General features: G+C 33.8%; 1 protein-coding gene across 6 annotated transcripts in view; it reads right to left on the bottom strand.

Moving 5' to 3' along the window:
- Positions 1-15,869, bottom strand: part of LOC100651508 — a 51,537-nt gene that overhangs the window by 15,761 nt on the left and 19,907 nt on the right. For all 6 annotated transcript variants that reach the window (XM_012319099.3, XM_012319097.3, XM_012319100.3 and 3 more), the window contains one exon: positions 4,773-5,036. In XM_012319099.3, coding sequence (XP_012174489.1) covers positions 4,773-4,935 — 163 coding nt within the window. In that variant the 5' untranslated portion in view covers positions 4,936-5,036. The remainder of the gene's footprint in view (positions 1-4,772; positions 5,037-15,869) is intronic.

Raw genomic sequence — 15,869 nt, 5'->3', positions numbered from 1 at the left:
ATATCTATCAAAAAAATTATTGGTAAACTAGAAACAGTAATTTTAATTAAATACATATTCAATGATACATTGTATCTTGCGCTATGGTCCATTTTATGTCACAGATAATGTCCCGTATCACACGATACGAAAGTGAATATTACAAAAATTGAAAATATATAAATGTTTTGTTATATCGTATATATGCCTACATTCGTTTAAAACTGAGATCATTCGTCTACCGAAAAATTGTGTAGTCAACTGGATGAATTTCAAAATGCCAGTCCATTAATACCAACAACTTCTTATGGAACACCATGTATAATGGAACTTCCATGCGGAATCAAAAATGGCCCAACATTCGCTAACCGCGACGAGACCGCATAATCTACCCTTCAAGGGTAAAAACCGTCCTCTCCACCGGTAGAACCCCTTAAACCGCGTTCTCATGCAAACCGCTGCGCCACGCAGAACACTCAACAAAATCGCGCACGCCATTTACGACCGGAATGGCATTTTCACATTCTAAATACATGACTTCTGCACATTTCGTCTAATGTCCTCTAACATCGTCGCAGATTTTCTACATTCATTTGCCTTTTTACTGCACTCAACCCGTTTCGCACAAAGATTTCATTCTTAAATCTGCAACACGTGACGAATATTCATTCTATTGCTTCGAAACGACACGGACAGTGTCATTCTGTGCAGAATGCTGGTCCATTGGCGTTTTTACAATGATGGTCCATCAGCCTTTCCTATGCTCGATGACAATTCATCGGTATTTTCAACGCGCGTCATTTTAGATGAAAATCGTGTTTCCAAGGCTGCGATGTAAAATAAATGCTCATGTCAGTGCTCTTAACAACGTGTTTATTTTTATGCAAATAACGAGCAGCAACAATTTATCGAGCTTTTCAATACATTCATCAGCGTTTTATCAGTCTTCTCGATGAGTTCAACAATTTTTCAGTTGAAATTATTTTTGACTATACAGCGGGTCAAAAATTGTTGGATAACGAAAGTTTCGTTAAATACAGTCTGTTCATATAAAAACGTAAATATGAATTTCAATTATTTACTACATAATCCGTGTATTACGAGAATATATAATAAATAAAACTTAAGTATACAATATTAGTACTAGTAGTTCGATTAACTTAATTCCATTATATGTCCACTTATTTTTGTTCCCAATTGTATATATATATATATAATATACGATAAATATCTTTTTTAATGTTTTAAAAACTACGTGCGAAAATTATACGCACGATTGTCCGCATGTAACGATGATACACCATAAAAAGAAATGTTTAAATGTTTCTAAGAATTTCAAACGCATTAGCTTATAGCTGTTCATGTGGGAACACGACTTTATGTAGTTTTGTTTCCCTTCGTATGTCGTATTGTGTTTGTATTTGGGCATATGTTATGGATCAACCGACGTCGTGTGCCATGGCAGAGGAAAAGAGTGGGCGAAGCTGCTTTGCTCTGAGAAGCAGCAGTTCTGAACAGCATCTGAATAAGCATGTGCTAAAACTTTCTCAGCAAATCCTGTATCTTTCTTGTCTTTTTAATTTAAATTATATGTCAATCTAAAATTCTCTAAATTTTGCTATATTTCTTTACATCATCCCGTATATTTTTAATATAAAAATTTCGATCGACAAATTTCTTTTTTCATTTAACTTTGTTCTACTTTACATTTTTTATTTACTTAACTTTAATAACTTTTAATTATTTAATATTTAATTTAAATTTCAATAAATCGCGATACAAAAATTTGTAATTTAACGTCACTGTTTCATAGTCCAAAATAATTAAAACGCATACGAACTGTTCGTCTTATTTGAAAATTTGTAATTAAAAATTCCTGAATTACATGTTACATTCTCGATCGTAATTAAAAATTTAAACTGCATATCATTATAATCGAAAATGATTGAACATAAAGACTTTGAATTACTGCTCGTGCCGATCAATTTTTTAACAAATTTAAAAACGCACGCTTGCCTTATGTTTAGTTTAAAAATAGCTAAAAATTCATAAAAGAAACGTAGCAGGGAACTATTCCAAACTTCGTTTGAAGTACTTTCTGCTATTTCCAATTTACGTTTTAACAGATCTAAAAATGCATATATACCTTATGTTTCATTTAGAAATAGTTGACAGTCTACAAAAGAAACGTAGAAGAGATCTATTCGAAGCTCTGTTTGAAGTCCAATCTCTCTATTATTTCCCAATCATTGCAACTCCTTCGTCAAAGGACTTGCATAAAGCGACGAGTTATTCGTGTCATTCGTTCCATTCGAGACTGAAACTGACTTGGAACTTCTTGGTAACATGCTTGTTAGGTTGACGTCAGTCATGGTAGCCGATGACATATGTTTGACATACTGTAACAGATTTTCTTTTGAAACGACCGGAGACTGTGATAATAACGTGGCGGAACACAGATAAGAAAAAGGATGCGCCGACAGAAACTCAAAGCACTCCTGTGGATTCAGCGATGACATGGAAGTGTCCAACTGCAAGGTGTACCCGTTCTCTAAAGAATCTCGAGAAAACGTCATGGAGCTGTAGGATTTTTACCATTTTTACACCAACGAATGGGAGAAAAACTTCCAGTGGAACAAAAATGAGAAAAGTTTCGCAAATTACCAGCTTGTCACCGCGACATTATTTTTTCCTACCACGTTTTCACCTTTCGAAACTTTCCAACGCGTAGGTATTTTTTACCGTATACAAATTATTACACTCGTCGCAATTTGCTCGGCGCACGGTAAAAATATTAACTGAAGTTTTATCATAACAGAATACCATGTAATGAAAAGGTGTACAGAATCACAGTAATGAAATGAAAAAGCAGCTAGAAACTGAAATAACAAATTGTAAAGAAGCAGAACGCGATGAAATTACACGGGTAAAGTAACAAAATTGCGAAGACCAACATGAAATTATAACAGTACAATTATTTATTTTTAATTTTTACACAGGCGCAGAATATGAGATTGGTAGAGCGCGACAAAATTTGATTAGAAACATTACGAAATCGAATAGTTGGGCTTGTTAAGAATACATGCAGGCTTATACAGCACTATGTTATTGTTACAATTTCATTTCATGTGTATGTATAAATTACGTCTGTGTATAAATTACGGCAATATAAAAAATTGCAAAAATAAAAATAGAAATTGTGACAATGAAATAAAAACATAAAAATGAGAAAGATCATTGGTGATTTGAAAAATATGTCAGAGTAAAATAGTCAAATCGCTGGATGATAAACACAATGTCGCCAGAAAAAATGACAAAGCGCAATAAGATGAAAGTAATAAAATAAAAGATTGCAGAAATTGCCATAGGAATTACGATAATAAAATAGGAACTTGACAGCAATGACTTCCCGTCATTTAAAAATTGTACAAAATATCTCGATAAAATAATCGCGAATTATATAGTAAATATTTACGATGTCGTTAAAAAAAAAAAGCGTAATAGTAATATAATTACGCTAATAGAAAGAAGAATAATATGAAGATTGCAATAATACTATAGAAATATAACGATGTTGTTAAAGACTATTGGTTAATTCAAGAAATACGTATTTTGGTAAAACAGTCGCGTAATTAAATGACAAACGTAACTCGTTAGAAAGCGGTCTGGGGGCTTATAAATCATCGTTCCAAATATTAGGTGATATTGTGACGTTTCTGCGAGTACCTGGTAACTTGTCAAAGATCGTTACGAAAGAACGGGCTGTTCGAACGTGCCGTAAAAAGGATAATTAATGACGATAACGGTGAAGGGTGAAGATAAAACGGTCCGCTCGATAGGAAGTTCGTTCAAGGATGTAACGTTGCCCGTAGGAAGGTTGCACAGCACGCAGCGTAAATAACGAAGAGTTATGAATCGCAAAAGTCCGTGCCCGTGTTACGATCGATTCCCAGTTAAGTAACTTTTAATTAAAACGCTTCTTTCCAGCATCCTTCCTGGTCCTTCCAACCGAAAATTTCCATTATCCTCAACTTCAATACAAATGAAAATTATGATCCGAAAAGCAGATTTAACTTAATGATAACGTCCAAACACAAATTTAATTTAGCTTGTCTAACTTCAAAGAGCCAGAAAACCAGGGGCTCGCATCGAAAACTGGAAATCAAATTGATGGCATCCCTGTTTTAAATATAGAAGAAGGGGAAATTCTGTTATTTCTTCTCGGCAATAAAACTTGGTAAATTAATTTGTTAAGTTTATATCTAGTTTCGTATTCGCTATCCTTGTTCTCGTTTCAATAAATAACAAGATTTTTAATATTTAAGTTCAGCGTAAAATTGAACTTGTGAATTGAAGTTTGTCCGACCTATTGAATATTATAACAGGCGCAACATTTTAAATATTTTACATGTTTTCACTTTTATATTTCCTATAAATACATAAAAATCCGCGGTCTATTGATCGAGAATATGCAAAAGAAAATATATTGTTCCTTTCAATATTACACACAATACGATATATCTTTACTAAGGTTAGACGTCTCAATATAACTAGGAGGAGAAGGCGCCGTCGACGCATATATTCAACAGGAAGGAATTATATCTGATATAAATACTCTGCTCCTTCAAAGCGTCTTTTTATATATCGAGTTTCCCCCTGCGTTAAATTATACGTTGAAAAAAAGGAAAGAAGGGAGGGAAAAAAAGGGTTGATCGTGAAAAGCGACCGCCTCGACCTTCACCCTGGGAGCGCAACACGTGTAGCGAAAGGTACGTTAATAATAAATAACTTACCGGTATGATCAGTATGTCGTTGATGATTCCTGACGTATGGAGGTGCTGGATGCCTGGTCTGCATATTCCAGTAGGAGCTTCGACTGTTCCCAAAATTATTGACTCGCGGCTGTTGCGAAGGCGAAGTCTGCTTGCAAGGTAATCTGGCCATGGCAGTCATCATTTTCTTCTACACCCTCACTCGCGATCGAATTAATCACTTCATCGGTGCTCTGCTTTGTTGCGTCGTCGTTTCAACTCCATTTTCGAGTGACCGTTTGCTCGCTGAAAAAATTACCAGATTAATTATCAAAAATTTCAATTTTGTAACCTTAAACGCCACGTTTCATTTAATCTTCGTTGCCGATTGTACGAAAAAGAGCTACTTTATTACGATACAACCAGATTATTACGCAATTACTATCAATGATAGTGTGAAGGTATCGGTGTATTCATATGTTGGTAGATTTATATTGAAAATTTGTTATATGAATCCCTATTCTTTTCTATTATTCGTTTCTATTATTTTGTTCACAAAAATTTGGTGTATTTATTTTCTTCATTGATTTGAACTTCTTAAAGTAATTACATTCTATTTCTGTAAACATGCATTTTTCTTATGATATGAACTGGATGAAATTATCATGAAACAGCAAGAATATCAGACCTTTGGTGATCTATAATACAATCAATGAGCTTATAAGATCATAAAAGTAGAAATATAGGTATCGATCCAATTTTCATTTTAAAACGAGAAAATAATTCTCAGTAATATTTTATGTATTTTTATTTTATTACATACGACATCTTGGCATCTTTAAATTTTCCACAAACGCAGAAACACCTGTAGTCTATTAATCATATGCTGAGATAACAAAATTGGGAAGTTTACAGAAGGTGAAGTTGATGAGTTTTGTTTGCAACATACATACGTTATGAATTTGCGATATTAACAATTTATAAAACAATGTAATACCATGGTATGTGGTAGCGACTGAATAATATTCGAGACGAAATCGTGCGAACCGTGTCGCGATCGTAGCACAATTCAAATAGCGGTTGTAAATCAAATTCAATACCAAGTGAAAGCATGTCGAAGCATCTCCTTAACAGATTACTCAGCTGTGTAACCGTTCTGTTCTAGGAAAATATGACACACGTGGTGAAAGCGATCGGACGGCCGTCCCAAAAGTAAAGCAAAACTAAAATTAGATATCCATAGGAAATAAAATGGTAGACTGGTTCACTATTTTCCAAAAGCTCTTAGTTCGTACTTTTCACCATGGATGTAGATAAGACTGTTCTAACGACGTTTCCATAAATCGTTTGACGATACGTTGTGCAAAATAATTGAAGTGGATGTGATAAATCGTAGCGATTTCACGCATCAGAATAGAAAAAAACTATCAAATAAAATTTTAATTTGTATGGGTAGGATAATTCCTTTCGTAAACATGAAAAGATAGATACAATTGTTATTTTGTCGTTTATGAAATCGTGAGATTTGGTTACTTTAACTGACACTTTCTATCGCGTTTCAAAGTAAAACGAATTAATGGAGGATTCCTGTTATGTCAATGGCGTTCTTTTCTGTAAATATAGAAGGGATAATTAGATATCAGTTTTATCTTTTTTTCTTTAATCTGATTATATTTTTGCGGTAAGTAATGTATACCTGTTACAACCTTACCTTAAAGACATTCAGATAAAGATATCGAAAAGTAAATACATGGTTTATGGGATATCGAAAGCAGGAAAATCTGTTGGTCAGATCGTTGTAATGAGATGTGACAACGAAACATTAAGTTGTCAGGCGATTGATCTATCCATCAAAAAACAATCTAAGCCACTCACAAATAAATGATAAAGAGTCTAAAATACCTACAATGTCCGTTAAATTAGGAGGTTTTTTTTAGAAAAACAGAGATCGAGTAGCCTTTTATCAATACGTAATCTAAGGCTTATTCCTTTAGAAACAAGAAAATTAAATTTTATAGAAAATTATATTTTATAAATAAAATATTGACATTTTGTATAGAATAAAACAAATACTATCGATAGTAAATACTTCAATATATTTCTGAAGTTTTCTTAGTTACTCACAGCAAACAATCTAATTTTTTCAATTTATTCCATAAAATTAAGGAGTTTCGCAATTACTATTTAAAAATACTGTAGTTTAACGGTAATCATCGATAATCCATAAATGGATTCAATCAACAAGAGTTCACTTAATGAGACGCTAATTCGTTCGAATAAGTGGAATTCGGATAAATGGAGTCTCGCCGTTATTCGAACTCATGAAAAGCAGAAAATATTAGAATATTCGTTATTGCCAGGTGAGTACGTACCGCGGACCATAAATGGCACTCCAAAATCTCAATTCGTCACATCTTGAAAACGCAACAACATCAGACAGGAGAAAGAAACTGACAATTTGTTTTATCGCCGCCAATTTTTCCATGCCAGTTTGCGACACACGCCGTTACAACTGTCTGACTCACGAGTCATTTATTTTCTTTGAGATCCTCGGCTACGCGCAAAAATTCCACCGCAATGATCATTACCGATCGCACTGAAAATTCCCTCTCGTCGCCTTGCCATCGGTTTTATACGGAAAGACTCCTGGAAGCGACGATTTCTCGGTAGCGGCGTGCAATCTCGTAAATGACACGGACGAATAAAGTCATAAGGGACTCGCGAGCACGGAATCAAAGTCGAATGACTCGAACGATGGCCAGCGCGAGCTCGTTTATCATCCAACGAGAAATATTATCATTCCATAGGAAAGCGTGTTATTTCGACGACGGTAATGACAATCGATATAAAAGCAACGGATGTGCAATTTAGAATAGAAGCCGTAAAAAAATAGCAATTAGTTTGAAGTAAACTAGTAAAAAGATAATTGAAAAGTGAAGGGATAAAGTAAGGAATTTCACAAAATAGCCTTACTGGAAAAAATTAAATTTTGATACTTTGGTCTAACTCAAAAGAAAACAGAATTCGATTCAACTGTGTTGTTAATAATATGAAGCCTATATGTACTTTGATTAAACGTCATAAAACAGAATAATTAATAAAATATCAATTATTTTACATTTAATTATATCCGTGTTTTGTGTGATATTTCTTGCTTTTTATCAGTATACCAAATCTTTAGCGTTATCTTATGGAGATATTTGAGATATTATTATCCCTGTCCCTGTTCTCACAAACAAAATGTCTTATGAAATGGAAAAGCACAAAAAATGAACATTGTTTGCTTTCTCTTCTTGAAAGTACAAGATCCATTCCATCCTAGTTTTTAGAACGAAGTAAATAAATTACGATTTAAAGAAAATTCCAACAGCAAAGAATTAGAAAATTATTCTATATGCTATCAAACATTCAGCCACCATAGATAAACTGAATATTCCATAGCAAAGCTTAGCTATTAACGATTCAGTTTACCTACATTAATAATTAAAATCCGTTATTATATTCATTTACAAACGTTTGATAACGATCACACTAAATATACAGGTTTGTTATTATAATGGATAATTAGCTGTTTCATTAATCTGATAATTTCTGAAAATTATTATTTATATCGAATGTCTTATAATTCCTATTGTTTCGAACTTTACTAACATAATCATGATAGCGTCTCACAACAATGGCAATGATAAACTAATTCCATTTGTTTCCTAAATTCCATTTTTGTTTTAATTATCCTCATAAAAATATGAACTTGCATAAATATTCTCGGTTTAATAAAGAAATTTCGGAACGTTTCTGTGTATGTCTATATAACATTTTCTTCGAATTTATAGCCAGATAATTCGACAGAATCTAGCTAACAAATAAATACTGAAATACCCTGTACATCGTTTCCTGTATGCTTATCTCTTTTTTCTAAAAAAGAGTGCAGTTTACCAGTATGCCCCTCGCTCGTTAGTAAAATCAAAGTCAAGCAAGTCATCGTGAACCGATAGCGTCAGCTTGGCCGCCTATCTGGCTAGGAGGAACAAGTTATCAATTCGTTGGAAACTCTGTTGTTTCGTGGAATGGCACCAGAGCCACAGATCGAACCGAGTTTACGCCTGCCAAGTAAGTAAGTCTGTCTTTACGGCTTTGCACACTGACAAAGGCCACGGGAAAGAGACATGCAGTCTAGGATAAAGGCTGGAAGATAAACAGCGACCGATGAATCACCCTCGCGACCCGGTCGTTCTACAAAATTGCGTATCGACGAGAGAAGAAGGGGGTACCACGTTGTTTAACTGGCGAATATTATCGTACGCTGAGAAATGCCCGGAGGAATATAAATGAGATCGCCTCTGGCACGTCGAACCACCAGTACCAACAACATCTGTTCGTAACAGCGTGTGCTCGCTCGAAAACCGATTTCTCAAACATTAGCGACGCGTTATCTGTCAGCTGTTCTAGGCGAAATGTCCAGGTAGACATTATCTGATAGAGGAAGTACGTGGAGTGACAGTGGAATTGTCTTCGATAAAGTTTCCATCTGATAACACTTTTACGCCAAACCTTTTCTGCCGTAGTCAGGAATTTCAAGACTTCGTCGTATTCGGGATATTTTTATTTGAAATGAAAGTAATTGCTTCCAGATATAACTAAACTGTGGTTTTTATACACATGATTAGAAAAGGTATATAAAATGTACAAAGAACGATACTTATTTTCTAGAAAATTTAATGTAAAATGTTCAAGGAGATAGAGAATTAAAAAGTGTATTATAGTAATTGTGCAAAGTGGTGATTTGGTATATTCCTTATTTTTCCACATCTGAGTGTACTGTAGTCTGTACAATTATATGTATTAACGTATTATTGAATGAAAAATTTGTCTTGAAAAAATTGCATTGTGAAGCAAAGGTAACTTAAATGAATATTTGGTAGTTTAATTAAATCATACAAAGTTTGTATCTATTGTTGCAATTCGAATCTTTTAACTGCCAAACAACTAATATTTAGATTGAAAATTATTCAAGGAGATTATAAACCCTTTCATATTCAAATACATGTATTCAAAGTACATACTTTAATAAGCCATAATTTTCCTTCTCTGAAGCCTGCTTTACCTTCTCTTATTTTTTAATCTAATTAATTACTTCCTTACCACTACAGCTAAAGGTTCAGTAACAAAATTTGTTACCAGCATTTCGAAACGAAAAAGGTATGTTAATATAACTCACAAGGTCTTCGATAATTGCGATGCTAAGCAGTGTATTTTTAGATAGCCACGAATTGAAAGTTTACGTGTGTCGGCTTAAAACCAGTTTTTCGAGTTAAATATCTTCGAAATTGTGAAACCTAGACATTCGATCAAATATACTCTTTAATCTTCTAAAAAATTAATGAACAGAATGTTTTTTATTGTTTCCATTTCAAATTATATCTATCGATTAAAATGGGAAAGCAAAAGAAAACAGAGCAAACACAATTCCCATTAAATTCATAAATATTTGAGATATTAATGACCATTGATGAGATAGTACGCTCTTTCATAGCAAAAGTATGAGTAACAGTTTGTAATTACCACTAAATACCAATTGCCAATGACTACGAGGAAAAAAGAACTTCTTACATTTATTTGAATTAACCATAACAGACTGGGAATGTTTATGCATTTACAAAAATGTTAAAGGTAACAAAATGTACAGGATATATTAAAATATAGAATTATAATGCACTGCCTCTCATAATTACGGAACTACTCTAAAGTTTTCTATTTTTTCTACTTGGGGATCTCCATAAAATGAAGCTTTCAAGAATATATGTTCCTCTGATCGATGACATTTTAAACACACGTGTAACTTTCGTTTGATACACGTGTACGCATGTAAATATGAGGATCGCTAATTTTGTCCCTCAAAGGCCTCTATCGTGTTCTTGCATCGTGAAAGCTTTTCCTTTGACTCTGACGTCGTCATAACATGATAGCGGAGACCTTCGTCGCCAAACATAAATTCCACTTTATCCATGAACGTGAGAAAACTCTGTTTGTAATCGCAGCGTCCTTTCCGAGAACTCAGCAGTACAAAAATGAAATGAAGCGAGGCTATGCGGAAAATGCAAAACAAATACAGAAAAGAATAACAAACGGATTACTGAATCTAATCGTTTGACAATTCGAACACGGTGATATTCGATAAAATCATAATCATTTTGAAAAGATATATACGAACCATTCTTTTTTTATTTCTCAGATGAATTTGTATGCCTTTTTTAAGAACGTGTAATTGGCCAATTTAATGATTAAATTACACATTAAAAAATGTTGTATAGCAAAGAGCTTTTGAAATTTAAATGTATATTCAGATTGACAGTAGAAATACTTTTTAACATTCTGTTGTATTCTAGTATTTTAACCTTTTGAAGAATGTTGCTAGATATACATCATATACACGTTATATGTATATTTAGATTTCCTTTAATTCAAGCTTAATTTCAAAAGATACAATTAACGTTATTGTGAATAAATGTCGTCGAATATAATTCATATGAAAGCTTTTTATGAATAATTTTAATTTACACGACAGTTTGATAAATCAAATGCAGCGATCTTCTTCATAGATATCAAAGGAGTGAAATTACTTTTTGCGATATATATAAATATATATAAACAATATTCATATATACAAACCATCTTTTTTATTTCTCAGATAAAATGGGAAAATTCGTACGCTCCTCTCAAGAACGTGTAATTGGGCAATTTAATTCTTAAACTACATATTAAACAATTTTATATAGTGGAGAGGTCTTTTGAAGCTGAAGTATGTATTTAAGTTAAAAACACAGGTTCCTTTTAATATCCAGTTATATTTTAGCATTTTAAATTCTTGAAGGATGTTGGTGGACATAAATTATATTCGCACTATATGTATATTTAGCTTTTCTTTAATTCAAGCATAATTTCAAAAGATATAATGAATCTTGTTACGAATAAATGTCACTGAATGTATGAAAGCCTTTTATGCATAATTTTAATTCAAGAGGAGAAACATTATTTTTCCCGACGAAACAAGAAAAAGGAATAACAATCGCCCCTTTCTAACCTTAATAAATTTATTCCTCTGTAACAACGTTAATAGCTTGGTAACATTGCAAATATTATTTAATCACTTAATTGTTTACAAAATTAAAAGTATAATACAATAATAAATAAATCTATCTAATTTTGTTATCTCTATTATTATTACTATGTTTATGTTATATTATTAGCTTTTTATTACTTAATTTTATTAATTCCTACATATTCCTCAGCATTTATTCTCCTTTTACATTTGCAAAGCTGATAAACGCTGCAAGTGCACAGCGTTCAAGTGATAAACGACGTAACTAGTAAAATTAACGCGTTTCTTTGTTTCTATTGGAAAGCTTCACATCTGACGCTTAGGTCGTTTACCATTTCAATTCCATGATTCGCTTTCTTCCCTCGCTCGAACGAATAAAATCCTTCGGGAAAGAACATCTTCGATATTCATTGGAAACTTTATATATTGGCCAGCATGAAGAAAGACGAAGCGTGTAGGTACAAGACGCGTTCGTTACGGTAATAGTTTATCGTGAAACGTGCCACGGACTACCGTTTCGTTCCTGAACGGTGAATTTCTCATTGGAAAATGAGCTCGTTCGATTCGACCGAGCAAAAAGACTGCGAAACGGCTCGCGCGACCACGCACGCTGGAGAACAGGAACTAACGAGCACTCGAGTCTCTAACACGCGTCGAGATTTAATGCTCGTTACGATAACTCCGACCGTTTGAAGAGTATTCGCGGAAGACGCGTCGAGGTTTAACAAAATTTCACGGACGACGACCTGCGTAAATGGTGACATCATACATATTCGTAACGCAAAAATTATTATGAACGAGTGTCTTTAATTTGTAGGAGAAATGACATTCAGATGGAAATTCAGATGAATATTAAAAGAAACTGAAATTTATCGAATGTGAATGGTGTTAATTTTAGCGGAAAGTTAATGACATAGCAAGTTAAAATGTTGAATGCTTTTTTATTAAGCAAGATAGGATATTGAAATACCTACCGCTTTATGAAGCAGGTTGGAACGTTGAAACACTTTTTTATGAATTCGAAACATTTACATATTCTTTATCGATCGTACACTACCGCTCAAAAGTATCCGGATATTCGCTTATCTTTGTCAGAATATAATTTAAGTATCACAAGTGAAAATTAAAGAGATCGACGACCGTAAATCACATGTAGCAAAAGCGAGGAATCACCATCATAAGTAATTAAATTTATTTGTACACTCACGTTAAATTCCATTGAAAGGAAAAATAAAAACGCGCTGTATATCATTAAGAAAAATCTAGAAGACGAAAAAGGAAAACATCAGAAAATATCAGGCAATATCAAAAAATTGAAATGAAAGCATAAATTCTCGCTATACTTCTACCTCACGGCAACTCACTCATGTCACAATTAGTGCATCTTTCAGACACGAGATCCTCTAATTATTTGGAGCGGTGTAACGTACCGAATCATCGTAAGCCCACGGCCACGAGCAACTCCAATAACGTCTCGTTTTCACGCGGACTTATTTGCCTCGGCGAGTCCTCAAGGGCAGAAAGATTACAACCCGCGACGCTCGAATTCACAAACCGGACAGAAATTCAGGAAACGGCCTATCAGATTGTCGAGAATTTTCCCCAACGTTTCATCGGATTTCCGTTTATTTTAACCGATACCAAATCTGTTAGGAAGATAAAAATGGTCAAACGATGACTCAGCAGAACCTCCTAACTCTCAAAATCGCATGTTTCTAGTACAGAAAACGGGACAACGATGACAAAACTGCGTTATCTGTCGGCAAAGAAAAGGATCATTACGGAACCCATATCTAATTTTCTTGTAACTGTCATCAAGCATCGATGAACTGAAAAGCATTTTAAAGATTTGTAAGAAAATAAAGGACATTATTGCGTTTAAGTAATTAAGATGAATTTATCTATAGAAACATTTTAATGGCTTCGTTACTAAGAGAAGAGTAATGGTTCATACAAAATGGCAACCTTCAGCGCAAAATTCAAAATCGCGTGTAAATAGATACCACGGTAAATATGATCTTTAACTTATTGGTATATTTATTTTTCCAGACTAAATGTTCCTGCGCATACTATTTTTCATTTTTTCTACTAGTATTATATTCTATATTATTCATATTTTACCATTTCTCAGCCAAAATTGTTATTTTTATCTTCAACATCTTCAATTTCTCTCATGCAAAACAAATATTTCTCGTTAATAATTATTCTACATTAATTTCAAAATTTATAGTAGTTATTAATACTGTTTTCAGCTGCTGCTTTATCGTCGAAGAACTTCTCCCTTCGTGAACAGACTTGTTCGTGTTGCTCGATTAAAATGGTCGATTGTGGTTTGTCCAGCGACATGTACGCAGTGCACGCAAACGCGTGCAGTTTCGTGCAAAAAGCAAGATAAAGTCTTGTTTATAATACCAACGGAAGACAACGTATATATTTTCCAACAATTATTGTATCAGAAAACGTACAAGACAACGAATTTTTTACTTCTGATATAAGAAGATATATTTATTATCTTTCGCAGAAAATCGTGGAAGGTCTTTAAAAAGCACTGCTATGAATATAAACATCTTTAGAACGGTTGGCAACAGGTAAGATGCAAAAAAGGAAAAAAGAATAAAAGAGCGAATAGCGAGACATGAAGTCGCACGTGAATGTCGAAGAAATGAGCGTGATCCATCGATCCTTTGTATTCGTTCCTTTCGATTTTCCTCGGCATTTATATTTATTTCATTCATCACATTCATGGCATAGGTTAAAAACCAAACATCTGTAACCTTGGTACATTGAAAGAAAGAAGATATGCTTCTACCAAGAAAACTTTAATTTCAGAGAATTAACTTGAATTTCAAATTACACAAAACGATGTACGTATCGCTAAATATAAATTGCGTGTAATGCTTCAATCTTTAATGTTTTAATGCCCCAACAATAATGTTTCGTATTTTAGACACGATATTAATGCACTAAATACCAATTTTCAACTTCCATTCTCGCACCGAAGAACACCATAAGACAGCGAGTTAATGAAAACCTACATAAATTCAAGATATGTTGTAACGAAAATCTACGGATCGGTCGTTTTAACAGATTTATGCAAATGATCTCGCGTTATCGCGAAGAAAAACGAGCGTTCTCGGCTCGACCTAAATAAATTGCGATCGAACAAACGAGCACGAGTCGTGTTCCCTTGAGTTTCGTTCGCCAGACGAATTTCCTGGCCGTCTAATATATCGGTTAGTAGTGGCTGCGAAAGATTAATTATCTAAGAATTAATTCAGAAAAAATTTCCCACCGAACTCGTGCGGATCCTCTGACACCGAGGCGCAGGATTCATTTGGTCGCGAACGTTACGAGCTTCCGCCGAACTGATTATTTAGAAGCCTCCTGGGAAAAAAGACGCGATGTGAGATGGGCTTAAGGAGGCGATAATATCAGCGAATATATGTCCGTATATTTCTCCGATGCAGCCGACGAACGGGATCCCCAGCTTGTATACGGGCAACTTCTGTATACAGGCTGGAGATGTCCTAAGTACACGTCTACATGTAGGATATGCATCGGTGACCGTGATGCCGCAACATATATGGTGTCCAAGAAGTACAGTTCGATTCTATTTATACAGAGTGTGTCTAAAAATATCAGTGTTAAATTTATCTTACGTTTCAATAAAATCAAGTAGATGAGAAAAAGTCGTATAAACTTATGTCCAAAGATGCCTTATTATTTATATAAAACTGTAAACGTTCTGTGATTTATGGCAAAATTTTCTTTATGTAAGTATTTATGAGGGGAAATATGACAGGAAGAGAGAACCAAGGTTGGCTATGTATTCAAAAGGCATTTCTAAAACTAATATTCTGAAGTAAGAATATTCGAAAGAGCTTAAATGAAAACTTGCATTCTTACGTAAGGAAGAAATTTACAACGGCCATAAAAATTGCTAAAAAATCTTTAAACACTTAAGTTTTTTAAGAAAAAAATTTAGGATGTAATTCATAGAATTTTAGTACCCATTCGACCTTACCTCATTAACAGGTATT

This window comes from Bombus terrestris, chromosome 6 (genome assembly GCF_910591885.1).
Source record: "Bombus terrestris chromosome 6, iyBomTerr1.2, whole genome shotgun sequence".
NCBI lineage: Eukaryota > Metazoa > Arthropoda > Insecta > Hymenoptera > Apidae > Bombus > Bombus terrestris.
The sequence above is the reverse complement of the archived record's forward strand: the minus strand, read 5'-3'. Positions and strand labels throughout refer to the sequence as shown.